Source organism: Myotis daubentonii, chromosome 10, assembly GCF_963259705.1.
Source record: "Myotis daubentonii chromosome 10, mMyoDau2.1, whole genome shotgun sequence".
Lineage (NCBI taxonomy): Eukaryota > Metazoa > Chordata > Mammalia > Chiroptera > Vespertilionidae > Myotis > Myotis daubentonii.
In genome coordinates this window covers 66,070,149-66,096,732 of record NC_081849.1, presented here as the reverse complement: position 1 = coordinate 66,096,732, position 26,584 = coordinate 66,070,149, and the positions used below count along the sequence as shown (strand labels likewise).

General features: G+C 45.3%; 1 protein-coding gene across 2 annotated transcripts in view; it reads left to right on the top strand.

Annotated features, from left to right (window-relative positions):
* Nucleotides 1–26,584, top strand: part of CPVL (carboxypeptidase vitellogenic like) — a 103,623-nt gene that overhangs the window by 61,856 nt on the left and 15,183 nt on the right. The window contains exons 10-12 of one of the 2 annotated variants that reach the window (XM_059712657.1): nt 1,063–1,161; nt 2,636–2,809; nt 18,405–18,587. In XM_059712657.1, the coding sequence (XP_059568640.1) occupies nt 1,063–1,161; nt 2,636–2,809; nt 18,405–18,587 (456 nt within the window). The remainder of the gene's footprint in view (nt 1–1,062; nt 1,162–2,635; nt 2,810–18,404; nt 18,588–26,584) is intronic. The other variant, XM_059712658.1, reaches the window with a different exon arrangement.

Here is a 26,584-nt window from a genome sequence, read left to right as displayed (position 1 = left end):
AGAAGGCAGAAAGACGCTTGTTGTACGTGAAGTGAACTAGCAGTTACAGAATTCAGTGACCCTGTTTAAAAGTTCAAGTATTTTGTATATCCAGAGATAATGAGGAGCTGGTGCATGAGGTTAAGTAGCTTCTCTCCCAACCCAGATTCATCAGGAAACAAACAAAGAAAACACCCCAAACCCTGGAAGGAATGCAGTGTCTCTCTGGCCAATGGCCCAATATCTTGAGTGAAGAATTAAAACAGAAAGACTGTTGCTTTTTCAAGGGGAATAGATGAAATGATACTTAGGAAAGTCCGTAAGTAGTGGTCGAATGTGTTTCAACATCGGTCATAGAAATTGCAAGAAATCCCAAAACCCAAGAGGAAAGCTCAGTCAGCATCGCAGGCCGAAATAATGAAGCCTGTTTGATGTTTTGCTCCTTTACAATGATCGAGTTCACCAGAGCTGGAGGGGACGTCGGAGAGCATCTCTCCTCACACACACACACACCACAGTCACTGATGAGGTTGCTGAGGCCCGGAGGGGGCGATCAATTGCCAAAAGCCACATGACAGATTGTGGAAGGTCTGGGGCTAGAATTGCCTCCCCTCCCCAATTCCCACCCAGAACTTCTCCCATGGTAATTTTCCTGCTTTCTAGAAAAATCCTGGGGCATCATGACGATTCTGTAAGATGTGCACAGGCCATCACTGGTCCTGTGTTGTCTTTCTCACATGACAATGTTCTCTTGGGGAAACAGTTTTGATTAGAAGCTGGATCTCACAGGTCTTGACCACCCACCTGAGTGGTTTGACAGCAAATGATTTTTGACTCTTTTCAAAATCAAATGCGTTCTGGAATATAAGCTCCACAAGGGAGGACTTTGGATCTGTCCTGATGGCCACTGCTTCCCCAATGTCTAGGACAGTGTCTAGCCTAGAGGAGATGTGCAATAAGTGGTTGTGGAATGAAACAGTGCACGAGTGAAAAAGCCATTCAGTAAAAGAAATGACAAATGCCTGTATATTTTTACCCACCCTGATGTGGTCCTTCTTTCTTTCTCCCCTCTTTCTGATCTAGGTGATGGATAAACTACTAGATGGTGACTTAACAACAGACCCTTCTTACTTCCAGAATGTTACAGGATGCTCTAACTACTATAACATTTTACAGTGCACGGTAATGGCATTTAAAAATACCATGATAGTGTTTGCTTAAAACCTTTGGCAAAATCAAACTTTTTTTAAAAAGAATTTTGGGTCTACTAATCTATAGATTCCCTCCCCTCAATGTTGTAAACATTATAATCTGACCATTGAGAATGTGTGACATTCCAGATAATTCAGAACAGTCTCTGATTAACACAGTCCTCTCCCCCGCCCCCAGTGACCCCAAAGAGCTTGTTATACAGAAGTCCTTTGGTGACGGACAGAGGCGGGGACTGCCGTTCTGGGCAGCAGGCCCCTGAGTTCCAAGCCTGCAGTGAGTTTTTGGAAATGCCCACATTATTTGCTCTGTACTTAAGACAGCTTGGATAACCAAAACTGCGAGGCCTGTATGAAAATATTTGCTTTGTCTTAAGATGTTTCTTGCATTTAATTCGGGCCTCACTTGGAGCCCTCTGGAGTATTTCTCAAAGTATTCAAGTAGTTTCTTTCATTAAAGTAGGCCAAAGTTGATGTCTTCTGGGTAGAATTAATCAAATAAGACAAAGTGAGCCAAAGTGGGGATTTGGGTTGTATATTCTTTGTCTACTCTAGTGTATATAGCAATGCATTCTGTTTGTGAAATTCCCTTGTTCACGAACTACTTTGTAAATAAAATATAAAGCTAACATCAATGGGGTTTGCCAGCTTTGAGATTTTAGATTTTATCAAAAGAAAAACATATGGCATCCAAAGAGAAATAAAATTTTTAATTTGATTTTTTCAAAGTAATAATTCAGTTAGCAAAAACTGTTGATGATGCACAAATGTTAATCTCAAACTCTGACAGTTTTTTTTTATCCTTTTGTAACTTTTTAAAACAGCATGGAGTCCTTTTCATTTTAGTATAATGAATATCAGAGACTTGTGCACAGTATTGTTTTAAAACTAAGGCTCATGGATAACTTCTTTAGTGTTATGTGCCTCACAAAGTATATCATCTGTTTTTACACTCTATGTGTACCCCTTAAATTATGGTCAGCCGATTATTTGGTGCGTGTGGCTTTAGCAAAGGGAACATGGGCAAGAAATCCTCAGCTGTGACCCACTAGCTGTCACCCTGGGCCCATGTGCTCCTTTGATCTTTCCATAGGTCCTCCAGCAGGAGCAAATTAATTCGGATAATCTCACCTCTTCCATTTCCCTGTATTTACCTCCAATGGGATTGTTCATTGGAGTCACAGATTCCATAAAGGGAAATCCAGCATTTACAATTTGGGTATTGGCTCCAAGAGTATCATTCGATTGTCCAGATTTGTTAGTGAAATTTAAATTAACTCAAAATCCCCAAGTTAAAATTTTCAGGTGGAAGCAAGTGAATAGTCATGACTTATCTTGTTCCTAATGGCATAGGAACAAGATACTCTGGGTTATGAGAAATTTGAAGCTTTGACCAAATGTGGGCTGTTCATGTTCCCTAATATCTTTTGGATGCCTCCTTCTGCCAGGAACCCGACGACCAAAGTTACTATCAGCAATTCTTGTCCCTCACACAAGTGAGACGAGCCATCCACGTGGGGAACCGGACTTTTAATGATGGATCCATAGTTGAAAAGTACTTGCGAGAAGATACAGTGAAGTCAGTTAAGCCATGGTTAACTGCAATCATGAATAACTATAAGGTGAGAAAGTTACTTCAGTTACTGTTTTAGGAACTTTTCGGATTGCCCAGAGCAGAGGGGACTTTCTTGGATTTGTCATTTGACTCCTACCATTTTCTTTTTTTACTTTTATGATGTTTTACAGATATAAATAACCCGTTCATTGTTTGATTTCTTTAAATGAAAAATTTTGTGGTTTCTTCCTTCTAATTAAATCACATACCTCAATAGTTCCTAAAGTGAAATTCCCCTTGGCATATGCCACCTCTCATCATTTCTTGAGAAAAGAAGTCATCACAGAACTAAAAGGATAAGCCAATTTTTGCTTATTGTTTGCTGTATAATATTAATCCCAGTGAAGTCAGGGGTAAATGGAATCAACTGATTACTCCAAAAATGCTTATTGCCTATTAATTGAATTAATTCATGTTGCTCAAAAGGCAGTTTTATTTTGTTTTCAGTAGCCACATTAAGCCAAACACTGCTAGGCTGTCAGGTTGAAAAAAATGAATGAGAAAGGGTTTCTGTTCTGAGGTGTGAAAGCCTACTGCTACTAGTATGTTATCTGATTGAGATGTTTTGCCTGATTTGCTGCTGGATCTACCAAAAGAAAGTGAAATCGTGGAAAGAAAGCCCTGAGGGTTCAGGAAACGAGCCATGGACTCTAGGACTCTCACCAAAAGGGTGGACACCAAAAGCAAGTGCCTTAAGGAGAGTCACCCTGTGCATCTCCTCCCCCTTCTGTTCTCAGTTCTGTCCTCCAGGGCTGCTGTCATCTGTCCTAGGCATGGTCTCTGGGGCATCTGTGCAGGATAAGTGTGCTTACATGAGAGAGGAGACCACGAGTGAGGCAGTCCACTTCCTCTCTATTTCCTGGCAGAAGCAAGAATAATCCTATATAATAAGAGGCTAATATGCAAATTGTCCCCTCAACTGGGAGTTCAACCAGGGGGCGGGGCCAGCGAGCCAAAGTCAAGCATCCCCTCCCCCCAGCCAGCCCAGCCCGACTGGCCCTGATTGGAGTGGCCGGCCAGACCCCACCCATGCACAAATTTGTGCACCAGGCCTCTAGTGTTTGGGATTTTTAAAAAAGCACAGAGTAGCAAGTAGCCAGCACACCTTTGTATCAATTAGAAAAAAAAAGGTAACCTCTCAAGATACTTTATTCCCATCTGTCAAAAATTATCCTAATATACTGCCTTTATTTGAACTAAACTCTTTGCTGCCATTTTCTACCATGAAAAATACACATTTCTACAATGTCTATATCAGGAATAAGGTTCTATAGGATTGTTCTGTGCACAACCTTCAGTACTGTCCAGGGAGTTTCTGGCTAAATGCACAATTTCTAGATTGGGTTTTTGGAATATGCCAGACCTAAGAGGCCCATTTTCTGGTCCTACCTCTAGCACAGAGTTTGAGTTCCTAGACACACAACCCTTTTCAAAAATAATCTAGTGCCAATGATATGTAGAGTCTGCAACCCTATTACAACTCTGCAGAAATGGATGAAGTACTTTCTAGGACAATCGTCTTCTCTCACTCTCAGACCATGTCATCTCTGCTGCTCTTGCCACACTTAGCACTTAGCTGGACTGCCATTATAGACTGCCAGTCCAGCACGAGCCTGGAGCAGATGACAAGAGAATGAATGAATGAATGAAAAACCAGTTCTATAAATCAGTGGTATCTCAAAATTATCTCTACTAGCCCTGTTAGTGTGGCTCAGTGGATTGAGTGTCCCCCCATGCACCAGGAGCTCACTGGTTTGATTCCCAGTCAGGGCACATGCTGGGACTGTGCACTTGCTAGTAGGGGGCATGTAGGAGGCAGTTGATCAATGTTCCTCTCCCATCAATGTTTCTATCTTTCCCTCTCTTTTCCTCTCTCTAAACATCAATAAAAAAAATTAAAAATTTAATTATCTCGTATAAACTTATCAATGACCCAACAAATTATTAAACCAAAAGAGCTTAGCATTTGCATTTTCAAAACCTAAATAAAGGGCTACAATATAAACATTAAGGAATGCAAAGTGGTATTTTTGAGTGGAGAGCAGATAAGGAAGTTCCCATCACATTTTTTTTTTGTGCCCTTTGGAGATACATGTTCTCACTGTATAAACTGAACTGGAACATGATTCCTTTCCCAGGCACATGAGGAGAGTCTATATAATCAGCTCACCTGCAAGTAGCTCATCACCATGGAGTGTGCAATGGACTGACAAGAACACATTGACTAAAGATATATACACATCTCTGTCCACGTGAATTCCAATGCAAGCAGAGTATTTTCGAAACAGTAAGACTCTGGCTGAGTTGTCAGAAAAAGAGGACAGATCAGTGAGTGATGCAGATAAACCGTGTTTCCATAAAGAAAGAGGACAAAGTGTTCAGTCAATCTGAGTGCCCACCAAGAAAGTGGCATCTGCTCAGACAGACTGCATATGCATTGCTGCGCTGGCGGAGGCGCCGGGCAGCGAATACCTTTGGCTTGTCTGTGATGGTGGTGAACCTCAATGCATATGCAATGGCATCGGAACAACGCAGATCGCAGATCGGCGTGAAACATTAGTACCCTCAAAGTGATATGTAAGACTCAGTGCTAATTTGTCATAGAAAATAGTGCACATGTTTCTATTCCTAGGAACCTGAACTGGGTTCATTTTAGCCAATGCGGACTATCTCAGGTGGACAGGGGAAGGCCCTCCTCAGCTCCTGGCAACTAATGGAACTGCTGTGGCACCTCTGGGTAGACTGTATGAAACATAACCCTTGTAATGATCTCTAGGGAATGTGTACTCAGACTCACTCTCTACTCAGTAATTTCAGACGTTTGGGTGGTAAATTGCAATATCATATTAATAACTTCCAAAATAACTAGAATGAGAAATACTCTGCTGGGCTAATGGGATTCTTCATGATTCAATCGGGACACAATATTGTCAGGATTTTTAGGATTCAGAGGGGTCATAGAACATGGTAGTTAGGAGCGTGGGTTCTCAAGTTGGATATTCTGAGTTTGAATGCTGGCTGCTCCACCCTTCACTGGCTGTGTTCCTTTGGGGAGGATACTTAAACACGTAGGATACTTCAGCTTCTCCATCTGTGAAATGGGAATAATGATAGTACTTGCAGGGCATCTCTAAAACCTAAGACATGCAACTCATACTCCATCAGAGCTGTGGGCTTTGAAAACCCTGCTCTTTGTAGAGGTCCCCTGGTCCTTAGTCCTTTCTGATATAGAAGGTACATTGTTCTTGTGAAGATTCTTGCTAAAGGGTCTGACTATGTGTTTAGCCTGCCTTTCTTTAGTTCTTGCCTTTCTAAAAATATATGGGCTATAGTTTCGAAGACATGAGAATGAGTGTCAGTGTGGGAGGGTGGGGGTGTGTGAAACCTTTATTTTAACAAATAGGAGCCACAGCTCCATACATAGAGGCCATTTGGATTCAAAGCAAAGCACTGGCCTTGGATTTGAGGCTACCCCCGTAGCTATGTTGTCTGGAAGCCCACTGCAGTTTTAGGGGTACCATCTCCAAGTGCCGGTTCTTAACCTCCAAATGCCTGTGCTTCGAAAGGTTAAATTGCCCTGGGGTAGGGCTTAGTTTGCTGTGTTTAAAAGTTCATCTAGTCAGGAAATTGTAAATATAAAGTTACATTTCCCTGTCACTTATCATTCTGCAGCTCATTAAGTTTCCACTAATTGCATCTTCAGAATTCAGGATCTTACTGTTTTCTCAGCTTCCCCACCAGACTGAAATCTTAACACCCAGGTCGTTGGAGTTTTGTTTACTTGTCCGGGGCTAGCAAAAGGTCTAGCTTAGAAATGGGCAGTTCCTGATTAAAGGAGGCGACTTAGACGTTTGGAAGATAAGTATTTCTATTAAAACGAACTCATTTTCGCAGTCATTCTCATTGCTGGTGGCATTTTCTTCATAACATCGCCTGATAGCAAAATGTCAATAACAAGAGTGGCCAGGAAATGAGATTGGATAAGTGTCTAGCATACCAAGAAAAAGTTAACACTTACATGGGCCTGGTTCCTCAGCGGCTCAGTTGGAGTCCAAGCGTCCATGAAACCATGACGGGAAACGCTTGGCTTTGTTGACTATAAGCTGATGTGATCACTTTCTTCCAAAGTCTTTGAAGGCCGTGAAGGGAATGCCAGTGCCATTCCATGAAAATGTCTGGGGGGAGGAAGTGGCTCCTAGTGAAGCATAACGGAAGAGAGGAAGCTAATCCTGGGACATTTGTTTTATGTAATCATAGCCTATAGATCCGCAAGTGCCACTTTACAGGCAAATAAAATAGTGTACCTTATACTGCAGGGTGCTTGGTGAGGTCATTTTACCTGCTTCAGTTATAATCCAAGTGCAAGAGTGGGGTTAGCTTTTTTTGTTTTTTGTGGGGGGATTTTATGAGACATACTTTTGGACTTTGCTGATTTGTAAGCATTTCAATGATTATGGGGAAATGAAAATAGCCATATATTATGAAACAGACTTTGATTTCACCCAAACTTGCCATGCTTTTGACAATTTTTCTTGTCTGTCCTTTAAATTTATGTTGGGATGAAATGTTCAAAGGAGAACCAGAATGTATTTTTATGTTCTCTTATTAAAAAAAAAACCCAAAAACCCTTTGATATTATATTCTGCCATGTGGATCAGTTGTTTTAAATGGCTTTGCTTGGTAAGCATGCCAATCATTTCGCAAGGGCTTTATTTTGTTGTTTGAAGGGACCTCATGCTCAAAACAATAGAAAGTACATTTGTGATCTCTGGCAACAGGAAAAGTAGAATTTATTCTGGTGTCACCCAAATATGGCAGGGCAGAGGGTGGTGTAAGAAGGAAGATAGTAAGTGGCACTACCATTTGCTATGCAGATTCCAGGGAATCTAAGAATCATTAAGTTAAGAAATGCATATATAATTGCCCCACTATGTCCACAGGCTCTGCGGCCACAGGTTCAACCAACCATGGGTCAATCATATTCCAAAGAAAAATTGTTATATTGTTGCTCATATGTACTTAGGCCAATGATGATTGCATCTGCACTGACCATGTACAGACTATTTTTCATATCATTATTCCCTAAACAATATAGTATAACAACTATTTGCATAGCACTTATCTTGTATTAGGTATTACAAGTAACCTAGAGCAATTTAAATTGAACAGGAGGATGTATGTAAACATATAGAAGGGATTTGAGCATCCTCAGATTTTGGTGCCTACAGGGGACCTGTAACCAATGCCCCAGGAATACCAAGGAATGACTGTATTTAAATTCAGTTGCTGTGAAATCCAACTGCTCTGAACCAAAGGCTATTATATCAGTTGATTTTACTTTGAAAAGATAAATAGAGAAATGGCGGGAGTGGGGGGGCGGGAATTGCTTTCTGGATACAGTGAGGAGTAGTTTGCGTGTGATAGGTGTCAGCATTGGTAGTCACCTCTCAGTCTAGTCCTCGTGTCATCGTGGAGCAGGACTAGTGCAAACCGATGCCACACCATTGGAAACGAGTGGCCTCCAAAGCAGTGTGCGCCACCACCCTCCTGGGGGTGTGGGAGGAAAACAGTACAGCCTCAATTTTTATTTTACAAAAGAAAACAAGACAAAAAGCTTTGCTAATGATACTGCATGGATTGGCACCGGGGCACTTGTTGGTCTGTATGTGAGTCACATATTAGAGACATAGAGACAAAATGCAAAGCCGGTAATTTGGTTCGGGTCATGGTCATCACCATTTGAGTCCATTTGCCACGAGATGTGACTCCAGGTCCAGTGCTCTTTCCACTGCAGTTTCCTCTTCTTCCGCCTGAGTACAGGGGACTGAGTTCAGGGGCCATCGGCCCTGGCTATTAGTCCAAAGGGGAAGGCATGTTACCACCCTTCCCAGTGCCTGTGGGAGCCAGAGTCGCGACCTCTGGGCTCTCCCTGGGGGCTTTTCACCACTGACTTGCTTGGCCTGCTTGTAGAAGTCCTGCAGCTACACCCCTGTGTGGCTCCATCTGTACCATCCACTCACTGCTGATGAGAAACTCCCATCTTCTCACGGGTAACAGGCAACACCACAGCGCAGGCTTCCTGTACTGAGCAGCACGTGGCTGAGTGAAAGCCCAAACCTCTAACCAAGCTTTCTGAAGCGAGAGCTCTGGGCGGGAGCCCCCCACCTCCTCTGTCTAGATTTCCCTGTCTCCCTGTGCTCCTTCCACTCTGAATACTCATGTCTGTTTCTTCGGCCTCCTGACAGTCCCTGCGTTTGTTACAGCGGCTTGCACAATCCTTTTGAGCCTATTTGACATTCTCGGGAAAGAACGGGGAAAAGGATGCTTTTCTTACCAAACAAGGGGAAGTTGTGTTTGGGGGAGAAAAAGGCTAATCGCAGACTAACGGGGCGGCTGTGGTGAATAGCACCATTGAGAGTGCGGGCCGAGGATCTTGCACCTGCTGATAGCAGGTTTTCCTGTGCCGATGAAATCCCAGAGGCCGCGGGCATCAGCTGGGCTTCTCTTTTGAATTCAGTAAGGAAAAGTAGGCTGTGCAGCCAGGCGCTTGCCTCCTTTCATGGCAGCGGGGTAACCACAGTGGCAAGCATGTGGCAGTCTTTGGAGATGGCCCTTCCTGCGGCCTTGAAACTGACATTCTGGCAACCAGGGAGGACTTTCACCTCCAGAGGGACTTGCGTGGGCAGCAGCAGGCCTGCTCCTGGGCACTTTCAGTTCCTAAACCCAGGGATGGACCTTGATCAGGGGAGACCCCGGAGAGGTGAGAAGATCAGAAAAGGGCTCTGACAGCAGACCCTGGAACGAGAAGGCAGAGGAAAGACCCTCGAGTGAGCCCGGGACTTTTCTGTTCAAACCAGAGAAAAATATTACTCTGGGCCATCATTAAAAGTCGTTTTAAGTGTGCTATGCTAGGTGGTTAATTTTTCCTCAGAGATGCCTGGGTTGGAGTGATGGCTTGCTGGCTCTTTGCCACGCTGGCTTAGCTCCTTGTTCCCCTCTAAAAGCAACGAAATTATTTAGAGTTAAGTTGCAAGAAAGCAGGAATAATTTTCTTTGGCTGAAAGACATTATTTGTGTAATCGCTGCGCACACTCTCAACCTTGTTTTGCTCCATTCTCATTTTTCTTTGCTCGTCTTGGCAAGCTAGCTGGTAGGCGGATGGCAGGCACATAGGGGTGTTTATGCCAAGTCCATTTCTCTCTTTCATTGTCTTCCCTTTTCCTTAAGCTTGGAAGCAAAATATGTCCCTTTGGAAGCACAACGTGGTGGCATAAGTGACTGCTATTTCCTTCAATGGTGGCCTTAGTTTTCTGCCATAGTCTTCTCCGGGTGGACCACAGGGATTGGGCTTCCTGAGCCTTCCAGCCTGATATTCCTGCAAAATCACCAGGAAGAGGGACTCCTATGAGCCATAGGCACCTGGGGCCAGGGGGCCAGGCATTGTCCGGGAAGAGATAACAACCCTGCCTCCGGGTGGGAACATTTCCTGAACCTTGTTGTGCACCGTGGAGGCTCAGCTCTTCTTTTGCAGCTGAGCTGGTGAGAAGCCCTGGGGAAGGGCCCTGGGTCAGTTGGATATTAGTGAAATTAATTCCCTTCTGCTCAGGAGAGCATGCTAATTGCTTCAGGCAGAAAGGACTCCTGGCGCTGCTGGGGTTTGTAATAGAAGAATGATAAGTAAGGCGGCCAGAGGAGGAAGTGTGGAGGGCCGCTTGGTAGGAGTTTCATTGATTTAGCATCTGTAGCAAAACCTTCTTTAAACCAATTTTTTTTTTTTTTTTGGATTGGTGAACAGGAGAACATTCAAAACCAAGACAGATAGCGGCCAACTGGGAACGCCGGGCCGCCTGGAATAGCTTAGGCTGCTGTTCAATCATTTCCCCAAACAGGAAACCACAAAATATTAGAGATTAAGGTCACTAGATCATTGGGAAAAGAGCATAACTTTGTCTGCAAAGTATTATGATGGGTTGTAAATGGGCCAAAATATAAGCATAAATCTTTCGTCTAAAAGCGCAACAACAAAAAGCTCGCCTTCACACACAAGCACGGGTTGCTTTCCCGCTCTGCTGAGAGACCAAAGCCTCCTCCTGCGGCATTTCAGTCATTTTCCTAAAAGTAGCCGCGCAAACGGGCAAACACAGGGAACGGTTTTGTGTTCTTTTGATTTGGTTTAACAAAGAAGTTAAAGTTTCGATCAGACAGTAGCCCGCACATGATTTATTTCCATCCTTCTGCCTTGAGACTGGAGGCAATGACATTTACAACAAAATGCACATTTATATACATTTCTGCCCCCAGCCCCTTCTTTCAAGAAGCCAGTTGTGTGGGACCATTGCAAGCCCAGATGTCTCTTTCCCCATTGAGTAGCATGTGGCACCCCCTAACTTACTTGGAGTCCAAATCTGAGTTCTGAGGGCACGGGATCTTTTCAGTCGCCTCTGCAGGTAAAGTGGTGAGCAGGTATTGTTTTGCTAACGGTGGGTTGCTTTATATCTGCCCAGAAAATACCTTTGAAAGGCACACACTGTGCAAAGTAAGGGTTCAGCATCCTCTGGTTCTGCTCATTAGGTCTCTACTGGGGAGAATTTGTTCTTGCTGAGAGATGGAAATGTATGAATCGACTACTGATTTATATACGTCCAGAACTTGAAAAGTTGGTGGTTAAATGATTAGATTTTAGGAAGATGCACGTGGAACAGACTTTGGTTGATCTCTCCTTTAAGGAGAACTTAGAGAATGGAAGGGTGAACTTGCCTTTCCTCTTCGGATTAGTCACTGTTTTGAAGAGTTAAAAAAAGTCTGGAGCATCATCAGGGCAGAGGTCACATGTTTCCCTATCTGTCTCCTGAGTGCCTAATCCTTAGGCGCTTCATAAATATTTGCTGCTGAGTAAGTCGACATTTCATAGGAGCCGAGTAAACAAACAGACACAACACATTCCTTACGTAAGTCATGGGCTCTTCTCCCACTCAGACAAAAGGCCACACTTCCCTTCCATTTCGGATGGAAGTGGACTTCAGCTGCCTGAGGATCCAGGAAGGAAATGAAATCAATGAACAGTGTTGGATTGAGACCTATTGATCTTTCTGTTTGCCCATGACAAAGTCATGGATACGGAGAAATATTTTTCTTTTTGAGGAAAAATAATAGCATAAGCACCGAAAAAATGGCAACTGCCCTTGCACCTATGGGGGTGGAGGGGAGGGGGGAGGCACTGAGGAAGGGGTGGGGCTGTGTGTAAGAGGGACAGCTCAAGTCCAGGGTTAGTCACTGTGGCCCAGGGGAAACACGGGCCCAGCAGTGTCAGATCTCCTCCTATTTGAATGCTGGCATCTAATTGCAAAAACTGTGCCACGTTGTAGACTCAGTGGATAGATCTGCAAGGCCTCAGGCAGCCAATTTAAAACCTCTGCACTCCACTATCGCAATGTAATTTTCAGATTAATCTTCATAAGGAGTAACAAAACCATTGATGAAACCCTGCTCTTCAAGTGACAGGACATTTTTACATCTTGTATCCCATGTGGCCCTCATAACAACTCTACTACGTAGCTATTTCACTTCCTAGAGGAGAAAGTTAAGGCTAAGAGTGAGTAGATGCCATGTCAATGTCACCCCAGAAGCACAGGCCCTGGGGGCTGAGCCAGGGCTGGGCCTCAAGTCTTCTGTCTGCAAGTGTAATACTACTTTCCTAAGGCCCTGCTGTTCGTTTTACCAAATTTATGACCTCGAGCCGTTGTGTTAGAATTCGAGCTCCTTATTCCTAAATCACAATTGTAATCCACAGGTGACATTTCTTTTGGAAATTGTGCAGCTGTTTGAATAGCTAGTTGAGCTCTTTAAATGTGGTGACAATAATAATAGCTAGCATTAACTGAGCATGTACTGTGTGTCTAGGACGCAAAGAGCTTTACATGCATATGTTGTGTAATTCTCCCAGTGACTCTCTGTCCTATATGTTTCCCTTATACCCATTTTACAAATGAGGAAACGGAACTCTAGACAGGCTGAGTAATTAATTAAGGTAATCTTATTAGTAAGTAGCAGGGCTATGATTCAAAACCCAGACACAGGGCCTGTGCTCTTAACTATAAACATGTATCCTTCATTACAAGCAGGCACACTTATCATTAGGTCTGCTCCTTGCGTGTGGAATTACAAATACAGATACACCGCCTGATCGATGTGTTCTTTCGGGGTAGTGACTTGGGCAGGGAGACAGTGGGGAAGAGAGGTTAGAATCACAACCTTTTGGACTCAGGCAGATCTGAACTTGAATCTGTCACCAGTTGGCTCACATCCCTGCACCTCTGTCTCCTTGTATCTAAAAAAGCGTAACTACCCCCTGCCTTCTGGGGGTGTTATGAAATCATCGTGGATGTAAAATGGTTAGCACACTTCCTGTAACATAATAAGGACGAACATGTTCAATTATTATTCAAAATATCCTTTTCAAAGCTATACTTTTTACCATACTTTCCTAGCATTTAAATATGGGGAACTTCCTTGTGATTTTGAATCCCATGGTTCAAAATTATAAGTTCCTTTAAAAAGAGTACTTGGTGAACTTATGGCTCTGACTACCAGGAAAATATTTCTGAGACGCTATACCTGACGTGTGTAAAAGTCCCAGGGAGAAGTGTGTTATTTCAGGAGTTTGAATATATAGAGTTCAGGTTTACCCTGGCTGGATTCCCTCCTACCATAGGCCTTTGTCCGAAAGAGTGCGCTTGGCAACCAAGTAGTGAGCACAAAAAGACCATCTATACACACTGGGGGTTTGTTTTAGAAGAAGTGCTTTGTTGAGTCAAGTCATTATCAAATGATCAACCTGCCTAAAAATGAAGAGGACCTAACAGTCACTGGACTCGCAGTTTGTATCAGGCCCTGTCCTAGGAGCTGTATGCACACCACCTCATTCATCCTCGCTGCAGTGGGATGTAGCTCTTACCATCTTCACGTCCAGGAAAGGGAACTGAAGCTCAGGGAGGTTAAGCCTGGTTCCAGGGGTTCCCTGTTTTGCATGCTGGGGCCTGTGTGCACTGGTCTGGCGGTGCATGCATTTGGATGGCGTGCTCTTAGCAACATAAACAGTTCTGGTTACTTGAAGCATAAAAGGACTTGATCAGAAGACACGAGAGGTCACAGAATTCACAGAAAAGCTGAAGAGCTGGAGTGAAGAGGGAAGATAGGGACCAGGAAAAAATCTGAGCAGATTCATCAGGGAGGCCTAGCTTAGGTCACATGCTCATCCCTGGCACGAAGAGGCGGCGGGATACTGTGATTGACAGCTCCAGTGGGGCTGTATGCTTTAGGGGTTGGGAGGACAGTCACCAGGAGAAGGAAGAGTGGACCTGGGCAAGCCACAGCAGCAGGCACTCTACAGCATGGCAGAACGCCTAAGGAGAGCAACTGACTATGCCCTGGAAGTGTCCATACGTTCAATGGGGCGCCAGGCACTGTGCAAGGGCTGCGGACAGACCGGGTGCTCAGGGAGCTTCCGTCTCCAGGAGCTGATGCCGCCCCACAGCAGCTTCACCAAGGCCACTCCCTGCAGAAGTGAAGCATCTGCCACCAGCTGAGCAATGCCCTTGCACTCATCCTTGCCCACAGAGCCAAAGTGAGAAATGACGCAGCTATGTCACCGGACTTGGGCACACAGGCCAAGATTGTTTCTGAACTGGAGATGTGAGCTGTGTCATGCTCAACCAACTCTCCGTTTCCAGGGGCACCAAACACTTCGCTGTGGGGAGTCAGTACATGCTTGTTGGTTCGAAGGCCTTTAGCTCTTTCCCTGGGGAGTTCCAGGTACAAGTTTGCACATCGGGATCTAGGATGCATTCTGGCACCTCGCTGTGTCACAATTTCCTAAAGCGGAGGCGAACACTTTCATCCCGACCTCGTGTAGCAGAATGAGAATAAAGCCATGTGGACACGAAAGCACTTCAGAAAATAAAGAACATCATAAAAATGCTTTTCTCATCTCTGTCCTTTGACCTCCCCAAGAAAGATGCTTGTAATCCAGACGACCTAGTGCTGTCTCTTGCAAATGCTTGAATTCTGGAATGAGTCTTTAGGGTCGCCTGTGAATGAACTGAAGTTGTGCTTTTTACCTAGTTGCCATGAAAAATTGAGAATGGGTAATATTGGAGTTTCCATAAATTATTCTGTGATAAAACCCATCTTTTGCCAAATGGAGGTGCCTAACCTCTTAATGTTATTGTTTGTTTGTTTTTTAAATTATTTTTCATTATGAAAGCATCCTAACCACATTTATAACATAAACCTAGAAAACAGTCAAGTTAAAACAAATCACTCATACTTAGACTACCCTAACTGCCTGTATTTGATGTTTTCTTCTCCCAAATTGGAAGCATCTTTTTATAGTAATTACAGAGCACAAACCGTGGAATCATAGTTGTTCATTGATTTTTTTTTAATAAGAAGTATTTTCCATGTCTTCACATAACCGTCACTTCCAGCAAGCTCACCAGTCAGTCCTCTAAGTGCTGACAGAAAAGAACATTCTCTAAAAGGAGGCCTCACAGCTGACCACCCAGGACACGTGTTTCGGATGCTGCCTGGGAAACCAGCTCCCAGCAGCCCTGTCCCTGCTCCGGGTTTTGTTAGGCTCACTGCTGACAAGGGGAGTGTAGCTCAAGGCTGCATTCATTTCTGTCTCCACTCTGTCTTTAGATCCTGTTGCTTAAAATACCAGCAAGCCTCCGGGGGAGGTTTGCCCCAGACTGTCCCAGTTTTAGCCTGAAAGTCCTGCATCCTGGGAAACTCCTCAGCCCAGGACAAACCGGGACAGCTGGTCACCCTACAGGGAAAAAAATGAAGCGAATGTGTGTGTGTAGATCCTGCATAATTGGCCAATGTGTCAGGGCGTATGCCTTGTCCTTAAACTTCTCTGTTAGGATGTGGGTCGCCCACATGTGCCCTTGGGCTTCAGGACCACCCACCCATGCACTTCACCCACCTGGCTTCTCAGCTCACTGTCAGTGCACCCTGGGATATTTTGCCCACTCATCCAGCCCCACAGGCAACTGGGATATTCCTGTGAGGTCCGACGAGAATAAACGTGACATTTAGATAAAAATAAAAGCTCAGGAATTCTTATATTTAAGGCTGGCGACCTTAAAGGCCAGCCCTGAAATCACTTCACTTGAACATTAATCTGATTTCTGTTTTGGTTGCATTTGACTTATGTGCCCTTTAAAAGTTAAAAATGTTTTCCTTGTTTTGTAAAGGAAGGATTTCCATTTATCCCCATCCCCCCCCAAAGGGGGCCTTCCGCCTGTCACATGCACAAAGTGATTCAGGTCAGCCCTTCACTGCAGCATTCCAGGGAGCTAGTGCTCTGGTTTAGGACCAGTGGAGGTGACCAGGGACGCAGCTCAGGGCTGGGATTCATCTCAATTCAGTTCAACAACCATGCACACTAATGCTGTACATCTTAGCCTGTTTTTGCTGTAATCTGTGGGTTTTCATCCCTTAAAGATGACATCGATTGATGAAATCCCTTAAATCAATTTCAAAATATACTGTTGCTAGCAAGTCCCTACAAGAGACACTCAGAAAGACACTCAGCAAGCTTCATTTTGTGGCCACGGAGAGGAAAACGCCGGAGAGTCTGGTGCATCTCCTAGTGAATCGGCATCTTTTCATTGAGGGCTAGCCGAGGAATTACTTTAGAGATGATTATCTCTGTTAATCAGCTATAATCAGGCCTTCCTAGAATGGTGGAGCATTTAAGCCTTGTTTGCTGGTACAGATCATATATAATTGTTTCCATACTGTCGGCGAAACAGCTGTAGGAGTTTTGCCTGGGCCAGAAGTACTCAAGGTCTTTGAGGCAATGTCTTTGAATAAACAATGCAAAATTTTATTGCTAGGGGGGAGTTGAGTTTTCTCAAGATGCTTTAAATCGACCAGGATTTTCCCCTCTGGGTTTCTGTTGAGGGGAGTGAAGTGGTGATGGGGACGGAAGGACATGAAAGACCCGCGTTCTTGCGGCAGAGCCCAGGACTCTTTCATCTTCCCCCGAGTCCTGGCCAGGGCTGCCGGAGGATTTGCAGTGTGTCAAAGTCCCGGGCTTTTTAATTATGTGTGAGCCTTTAAGAAGCCTGTACCAGGGAGGCCGGGATGGAAACATGCAGTGAAACCTTTTCTATCCAGTGTGAGGATTCAACCAAAGGTCTTCACTTGAGCCAAACCAGAGCTTCCAGATAGATGAACGGTGGCATGGAGCTGAGGAACACCCCTTGCTGGGGACAGAGGGACAGTGTCGTATGAGCATTCCTATTGTGGGAGTTGCATAAAAATAGCCTAAGAAGAGTAGAAAACAAAAGAGAAAAGGACTGAAATTAATGGGTTGTATTCATTTTTTTAAACAGTCTCATTACACACATGAGAATATGTCTACCTATCTTATTCATTCCTAATGGTGATATATATATTTGACTTTTGGCTCTCAGACTTATGGGATAAGGGTTTTCCACTTTGCTTCATGGTTCAGGCAAACATTTTCGATGGTTTTGCTCTATCCCAAAAAATGTCCATACCACAGTTCATTTAACCACTTACTAATCATGGAACCTTTAGATTGTGCTTGAGTTTTTCTTTATAATAAGACTAACGAATATAGTTTCTTTGGGCTTATTTTCATAAAATTCATTAAAAATTCAGGACTACTGAGATGGAAAGTCTCAACATTGAAAGAGTTTGCGTTAAGTGGCCCTGCAGAGGAGAGCACCTGTTGCCCTGCTGGGGCGTGCCACAGCTTCACCCGCGCTGGGTGCTACCTGGATTCTTTTCCAAGCAAATTGAACATTGTTTGGGAAGAAGAGATAAGAGCTTCCCCAGGGTTGTTTCTATTATAATAGCCATCAAATTGGCAAAAAATACAAATGAATTCTGGGAAGGAAGGACATTGCTCACTGTTGGCAAATAGCTGTCTTATTTAAGAACAGGAGGTCTTAGAAGTTGCATGGCAGACATAGTTGCCTCCAACAAGTAACAAATCTGAGGCACCTGCATCTGTCTGTCTGCCTCAAAGCATTATAGTGGCCACTGTACAATCAATGTGGAGAGGAGAGCCATATGGGTTAACAACCCCCAGGGAAGGCCCAGCCCACCAGCTACTGCAGTGCCTGAAAGCCCAGTTAATGAAATGCAGGCCTCGTGAAAATCCGGGGTGTAGTATTCCTCAGCTCTACTAACATGTGGTAAGTACAGTCCTACTCTTTAGCATAGCCATACCTCCGAGCATGTAATATCATCGAGTATTACAGTGCAAACATGTTTGCAACCAAGAGCGGCCTTTAGGTAGATTCCTGTGAAGAATCAAATGTTGGGAGAAGGCAACAGTTGAGACAAGGCTCCAGTTTATTTCAGGTTGTTGATGTGTGTGGCCAACTGGAAGAAAATGACCCCACTGGCCTGTGAGCCAGGCCTCTGGGAGCACCACAGGAGAGAAGCTCATGGTCCCTTTTCTCCCATGCGTGTGCATGTGCATGTGCACTTTGGCTACCTAGGTAGAGTCACTGGCTTAACTCACTGACTCCTGCATTTGTTCCTGGCTCGATTTCATGTAGGTGCTCATCTACAATGGCCAACTGGACATCATCGTGGCAGCCCCCCTGACAGAGCGCTCCCTGATGGCCATGAATTGGAAAGGATCCCGGGAATACAAGAAAGCAGAAAGAAAAGTTTGGAAGATCTTTAAATCTGATAAGGAAGTGGCTGGTTATGTGCGGCAAGTGGGTAACTTCCATCAGGTATGAACATGCTTTGGGGCCTTTGGCTTGTGGGAATGGGAGAGTGGGTTGAAAACAAAACCTAAAAACATCGATTGGGCATGGCTGGCCTCAAGCAGAGGCCCACACCAGCCAAAATGTGGCCTCTGCGGTTCTACTTTCCACAGGGGAAGAGTGGTCTGAGTTTCTGTTGAAGTACACAAGACCAAAGTGTAGGCATTGTTCAGCAGTCAAAAAGAGAATACTCAGCCCCAAAAAAGTGAATCATTAATGAGAGAATTAGTGTATTTGGGAGCAAAAGGAGAGCTTGAACAAATTTCATGAGGAAAGGTCAATGTAATCTCCTTTGACCAATCTATGATCATCTACACTAATAAAAGAGAAAAATGGTAATTGGCGTACGAAGATACCCTTTTCATTGGCTAATCAGGGCTATATGCAAATTAACTGCCAACTATGATTGGCAGTTAACTGCCAACTAAGATTGGCAGTTAACTGCCAACAAGATGGCGGCTAATTTGCATATGTAGGCACAATGCAGGGAGGTGAAAGGGAAAGCAGGAAGAAGCCCCCTGCCACTGACAGTGATTGGAAACCCAGGGGGAAGCTGAGAGCTGGGGGGCAGGGCAAAGGCGGCCCTGGGGCCGCCTTTGCCCTGCCCCCCAGCCATGATCGGAGAATCAGGCGCCTTTGCCGCCCTGGCCAGTGATAGCAGGAAGTAGGAGTGGAGCCAGCAATGGGAGCTGGGCACGGTCGAAGCTGGCAGTCCCGGGAGCTAGGGGTCCCTTGCCTGGGCCTAAAGCGGAGCCCACGATCGCGGGGCCGCTGCAGCTGCGGGTCCCCGCTGCCCGGGCCAGACGCCTCAGTCAGAGGCGTCCTGCAGGGGCAGGGGCAGAGCCTGCAACCGCGGGGAGCTGGGGGTCCCCTGCTCAGGCCTGACACCTCTGCTGGAGGCCTCAGGCCTGGTCAAGGGGCATCGATCCGGTGATTGGTGATCGGAGGGTGATGAGGGTCAACTCCTCTGGCCGAGGCATCAGGCCTGGGCGGGGGGCTGAGCTGGGGATTGGGGGGATATGATGGTCCCCTTGCCCAGGCCTGAAGCCTGGGTCATAGGCGTCAGGCTTGGGCGGGGGGTGGAGCAAGCGATCAGAGGGAGATGGGGGTCCTCTGCCCAGGCATGATTCCTGGGCCAGAGGCCTCAGGCCTGGGCGGGGGCCAGAGCCAGTGATCGGGGGAAGATGGGGGCCCCCTGTCCAAGCCTGACACCTCTGGCGAAGGCGTCAGGCCTGGGCAAGGGGCTGATCAGGTGATCAGAGGGTGATGGGGGTCTACGCCTCTGGCTGAGGCATCAGGCCTGGGCAAGGGGTAGAGCCAGCAATCGGAGGAGTCTGGGGGTCCCCTGCCCAGGCCTGATGCCTGGGCCAGAGGCATCAGGCCTGGGCTGGGTGCAGAACCAGTGATGGGGGGAAATGAGGGTCCCCTGCCCAGGCCTGACGCCTCTGTCAGAGGTGTCAGGCCTGGGCAAGGGGCCGATCCTGCAATTGGAGGGTGATGGGGGTCAATGCCTGAGGGCTCCCAGTATGTGAGAGGGGGCAGGCTGGGCTGAGGGACACTCCCCCCTCCACACACCCAGTGCACGAATTTCGTGCACCGGGCCCCTAGTATTTGTATATTATACCTGGAGCCCAAGACAAAATCTCTCTACCTGATGCCCCTAGTGTGACCTCCCCTTTAGGGATCAGATCAGATATTACTCCTGGCCAAGCCTATCCACCCTGCCTTTGTTTGTGGATCTCGGCTCCTCAGGACAAGGCTTCTCCAATGATTACTTGACGGTTGCACTGTTCACCTCCAGAAAGTTTTTGGAGAAATTAGAAAGCCCCTCAGCAAGCATTTGCTTAGTCAAGAGAAGAAATTTAAATGTTTTGGACTTCATTTTTATTTCCCTCAATTTTTTATTTGAGGCAACATTGGGACCTCAATTTTGGCTCCCTGGGTATTTGGGATTCTAAATGTTCGAGTTTTCCATTAGGCAAATCCATGCTCCAAACAGAAATTAATCAGACACATACTTCCTTGAAAGTACTTCAATTTGACATAATAAATGAGAGTTCACAAAGAATTTCATAGGGGTTACTGGGTTACTTTTACATTAGAAGAATTTATAGATCAGGTAAAATTATGGGTGTTCTAATGTAAAAAGAATAGATTTGCCTACCCCACCCCAGTCATTCTAATCATTAAAAGCATGTGAGAAATTTAGATATTGCCAAAAATGTTAACTACCTTGATGAACAAAAGAAATTGTTGAAAGACATATTTCTGGGCTCTGGTGAGAGGAATCTCTACTTATAAGAATGTACATAACAAGAGGAGAATTATAAATGATAAAAATCAATATCAGGGCAAATGAATGAAAATCAACTCTTTGGGGAAAGTTGTCATATTAATAGTTAGGCCATTAAGGGCAGACTTGAGTGTTGAATGGCCAGGGAGCAATGGACACGTCAGGTGTCCCCCATATGCTCACTGCTTGAGGAGGGTGGCAGCGGGCACACTCGGCATGTCCTCCAGGTCCTTTCATGGCTGCCTCCGCCACCTGTTATTTCGTGTCCCCAGCCCAGTCTGTGAGCGCTGCCATGCTTAGCATTGCACACGTGTCCCGTGCAGCTCTGTGCATAGAGCAGCCGCTTGGGAGACCAGATTGTGGCTGTATGTGCCACTGAGATGGACAAAGGGATTGCCTGCCACTCAGAAACTTGTGGCAAATATCACACGGTGCCCGCTGACCCTTCTCGTGAATGCAAAACACAATGAGAGCTGCCATGGCACTCCCCTGGCTGCCAAAAACAGGCAACAAAGGAACAAGGCCCACATATGTTTGTGATAGGGAGGGTTTCACCACGCAGCATGTCATGTAGGTGATTTACAAATGTTGGCAGAGCTCCTGCCCAAAATGCTGGGTGGAGGGTGGGGTGGTGGGTAGAGATGAGGGCAGAATGGAGGAGGGAAGAGGTCCCATGTTAAGAAAGGCATCCTCTGTCAGGCTGGACTGAGCACACAGTCCAAATGTCAAGCGGCTGATAATGAAAACAGCGGACCTTAGCCATGGACTTGCTTTCCAGCATGAGACACACAGCACAGAAGCATGCATATGTGTCTGCCAAAATAGAAACCGCCCTCCCTGCCAAACTCCACAGCTCTTAACTTAAAAATCGAAACCAAAGTAGACTTAGTTTTGGATGGTTCCTTAAAATGCCCACTTAAAGGAGTGACAGCTCCCCGCAGGGAGCAACAGGGTGCTGGGAGAGGGAGCGGGCGTCCCCTTGTATTCCCAGCAAGCGATGCCCAGGGAAACCAGGCAGCTGCGGCCAGCCTCAGAGGCCAGGTGAAGGGTGAAGGTGGGCGCTCGACCTGGCCGAGGGGGAGCAAGCCTTTGGCATCTGTACCATTCTAACAATTGGACACGGCCTGGTCGTCTGGGGCAGTGGCCTTTTCTGAGCCTCAGTTTGTTCATCTGTAAAATGCCAGGTTTGGACTGAGTTATTGTGAAGATAGCTTCTAAGAAGTAACTGAAATATCTACTTTTTAGTAATGCCCAGAGGGGCACAGTTAGCAAGAAATATAGAATAGCATAGTGGCCTTCAGTGTATATATTTATAGGTATAGATATACACACACACACCCTCTACTAGTATTGACTCAGGTATGTGTTGTGTGTGTGTGTGTGTGTGTGTGTATGTATATAAATGTATATGTGCATGTGTGTATATAAGTATATATGTCTGTGTGTATGTGTGTATATATGTGTATGTGTGTGTGTATAGTCAATATATATTGATTTAATAGTGTTACAGGTAGATCAGAGGGCTACTCCTCTTTCTCCTTGGCTGGTGACAACCCACAGCCATCACTGTCAAGGCCACTTTGCTGCTTCCTTTGGGGTCTTTCTCTGTCCTCCGAATGTCAGAGTTGCTGCCATGGTCTCTTTTTAAAAAAATATATTTTATTGATTTTTTACAGAGAGGAAGGGAGAGAGATAGAGAGTTAGAAACATCGATCAGCTGCCTCCTGCACACCCCCTACTGGGGATATGCTCGCAACCAATGTACATGCCCTTGACGGGAATTGAACCTGGGACCCTTCAGTCCGCAGGCCGACGCTCAATCCACTGAGCCAAACTGGTCAGGGCATCCATGGTCTCTTTTGATGTTGTCATGGTCTTTGAAATTCAGGACATTTTGTTCTTACATCACTGAATCGTCATCTGAACCCCAAGGAAGTTTTGACGCCACATTTAGAAATATAAATTTGTAATCAGAATAATAGCAACACTGATGACTTTCTTTAAGAACATTTTCCTAGAACAAATTTTATTAAGCTAATATTTTCTGGCAAAAGCATTGAAACCATTACAGGTTTTTCTATCTTTATTTTAATGAAACTATTTTCATTGAAATTAGTTTCCATATGAACATTGAAAGAAAAGGCACTGGTCAGTTTTCATTCTTATCCAACCTCACAGGGCATAGCTTCTGATATTATGCCTTTAGCATAATATCCAACAAGTCTGTTTTCCCTGATTGTAATTTAAGTCATTGTATTTTTATTTTGTTTTCATTATCAGTATCAGTTCAGGTTATTCAGTGATTTCAGGATGGAACATCTCAGAGAGGTAACGTTTTACAGCTGAAACGACTTTCAGATCTAATGTTCCAGATGGAGAAACAAAGCCCAGAGGTTAAGGGACTGCCCCAAAGTCTCCTACCCATTTCATGTCGGAGCTGAGACCCCAGGCCTTCTGGTTTCCAGTCCAGTGGTTTTCAGCTTCTCAAGGGGACCCACCTCTGAAATGACAGATTGGCAGCAATATGCTAATATATTTAAAATAGGAACCTGCATATGTTAGTTATAATTACAGCAGGCCTGAGAAATAATGTGTTTCCCATCTAGGATTAGCTGTGAGGTCACATAGCTCATCTCCCATAGACAGAGTATCCGGAATTTTAGAAAGCACTAGAGCTTAGTAGATGGTGAGACCAGGTTCACGCACTGGTAGGAAAAGTTATGACTTTATCTGGGAACTTGTGCTAAAAGCACAGATGCTAAAATTGGCTAAGATGAGCAGAGAAAACACGGTGGGTGGGCAGAACCTTGAGTATGGAAGAGTATTTGGGGCAGGGCACAGGCAGAGTGCTTAACCCAGTTTCTAGTCTGGAGCCTGGATAATAAAAGCTGGGAGAGAAAGTGGAAGGGGATTGTGGGGCCTCTGTGGTAGGCAAAGGGGTGAGTGTTTATTATATAGGCACTGGGCAGCCATTGAAGGTTGTTGGGTTTGTTTTTTTTATTATTATTATTGTGGCAAAACACAAAACATAAAATTTACCACCTCAACCATTTTTAAGTGTACAGTTCAGTGGTATTACATATGTTTGTGGGCAACCGTCACCACCGTTCATTTCCGTAGCACTTTCCATCTTGGAACACTGAAACCCTGGCCCACTGAATAGTATATCCCCCACCCCAACCCTCTCCCTAGCTCTGGAACCACCATTCTACTTTCTGTCTCCATGAATCTGACTCCTCTAAGTCCCTCAAAGTGGCAGCAGACACCACTTGTCACCATGGAAGGTGTGTAAGCACCTGTTCTTTGGGAAGTTTAAAATGTCAGCAAGAGGATGGATTCAGGGTGGAGAGAGGTCAGGGCAGGGGAATCCCTGGGAAACAGGGAATATTAGGAGCTTTATGGGAAGAAGGTGCTCCCATGCTTCCCGAGACCTTCAGCTAGAGGCTGAGTCCAGAGCGAAGGAACCGCCACCCTCAAAGCTTGGTCATTCTGGAGAGTCATGATCAATGGTGGGTTGTCTGGTATCAGGAGAGGAAGGTAGACTGTGGAGCTAGACAAGCCTGGTTTATATGTTAGCTTTGTCACTTACTAGCTTTGGGCTGGTTTCTTGTTCTGTAAACTCAGAGGGAGATCAGTTACTTCACAGGGTATCAGGAGGGCCACGGGAGCATGTGCAAGCCCTCGGGCCTGTGGTCTGACACACCCCTTTTTGTGACATTCTGGTAGCTCCCCGATATTTTATGTGATTGAATGTACTACTTTATAAATGAGGAACCAGAAGTTTCACCCTAGAAACTCGCTTAAGGCTTTAAATAGTAGTCATATCTGAGATTTGACAACCCAAACCGACCTTTCCCCTGCACCACCGTGCCTTTGAGGCCAAGAGGGCAGTGGAGTGGGAAGGGGTGGAACACTCGGGTTGGCCAGATGTAGCCCACATGTGTGCCCTTGGGTGTGTAGGAGGTGGTGGTGGTCACAAAGTTGGGTGGAGTGTTGGCAATGGACAGTCTTTGGCAGCGCATCCAGTCCACATGGAATCACTTGTCCCCTACAGGCAAGAGGGTGCCTCCAGGGAGGAGGAGGATGGGGAAAGCATGTTGTGCAGACAGAAAGCATAACTCCAGCTTTCCAGCTGTGCTTTCCTAAAACGAACATGATCTTTATTGTGCTTCTTTGACTACACACAATTAAAAGAATAACCATGGTGCTTTGAGTGGAAGGATTTGAGGGTTTCCTCGGATAATCCACAGAGAGCTGGCCACCTGCCTTTCTTGAATTTCCTGCTGACAGTTCATTTTTTTAAAATAATTTTAAACAGCTTTGGGAGCATTATGAACTATTTCTGAAGGAAATCACAGTTCCAGGCAGGTCTTCACCACATTCTTGATTGCAGTGACAAACTCAGAGTAAGCAACGAGCAATAAATGCGACTGGTTGAGAGGGAGTGAGCGTTTAAGACACTCTGTAATGGAGGAAAGTAACTGCTGGACAGATTCTAGACAACGATTACCAAATGCAGCTAATTTTCCGGGAAAATGTTTTGGCGTTGTTACAGAAACTGTTCAACAGGATCTTCATCTCTCTCCCAGCCCTGTTCCCTTCCACAAAGAGGGAAGCCCTGATTCATGGGTTCTTTGTCTCCATCTTTTAGACCTAGGAAAGTTCTTCTGTCCTTTTATAGGAATCAGTCTGTGGCCAGAACAACCAGAACATAGCAATCAACCCACATCCCACATCCTCAGAAGTAAAACCTCCTAGATCTATGGCAGTCACAGGTTGAGTTCTCCAGAAGCAAACATTGAGGCCACGTTTGGGATACAAGATGTTTATTAGGAAGTGACACATGTGAAAGGAAGGGGTGAGAAATCCAGCCGTGGCACAGGCCATCTAAACCTTGGCCAACCTGCAGGGAACTCCAGAGAGAGTCTTTTCTATCAGTATTCCACATCAGGCCCAAATGACCAGGCCTTTCTATCCCCACCTCACTCAGTCACCAAAGGTGGGCCTCATCATAGCAAAGATTGCTCTGTGCAGCCGAGGCAGACCCCGTAGGGGCTGGGGGCTGGAGGCTTTCTGTTGACTGGACTCCCTGCAGCAGGGCAGCAAGTGCACCTTGGTAGGGGGATCTGATGGTGGGTCTCTATGTCTATCACAATGGCCACCCAACTCTCAGGAGCAGGGCATTTACCTAAGACCACAGGGGATATTGGTCTTCCTTTGTATTAGGTAAGCTTTCACCTAAGCTCTCAGTGTAATCATGTCTTCTATCTGCTTTAGAAAGATGTATCCAGCCTTGCTTTTCAGTTCATGTCAAGATCCCAAGATAGGAACAACAGATATTTCAAGAAAAGAATAGAGCATTGTCAGTAAACATTTTTTTGTTTAGTTTATTATGGAATAAGAAGTCACACCAAAATGTAGTGACTTAAACACCGTAATGTATTATTCCTCACAATGATATTGAGGGGATGTGCTCAGCCAGGTGGTTCTTCTGATTCAGATGATTCAGACTGAGGTCGCACATGCAAATGCATTCAGCTGAGAGTTTGGAGAAAGCTAGGCTATCCAAGATGGTCTCCTCTCCTCCAGGGCTCTCTCCAGATGACCTCTAACCAGGCAGTGTCCTGGCCTGGCTTTCACAGCATGAGGACTGGTCCCCCAAATTGAGAAG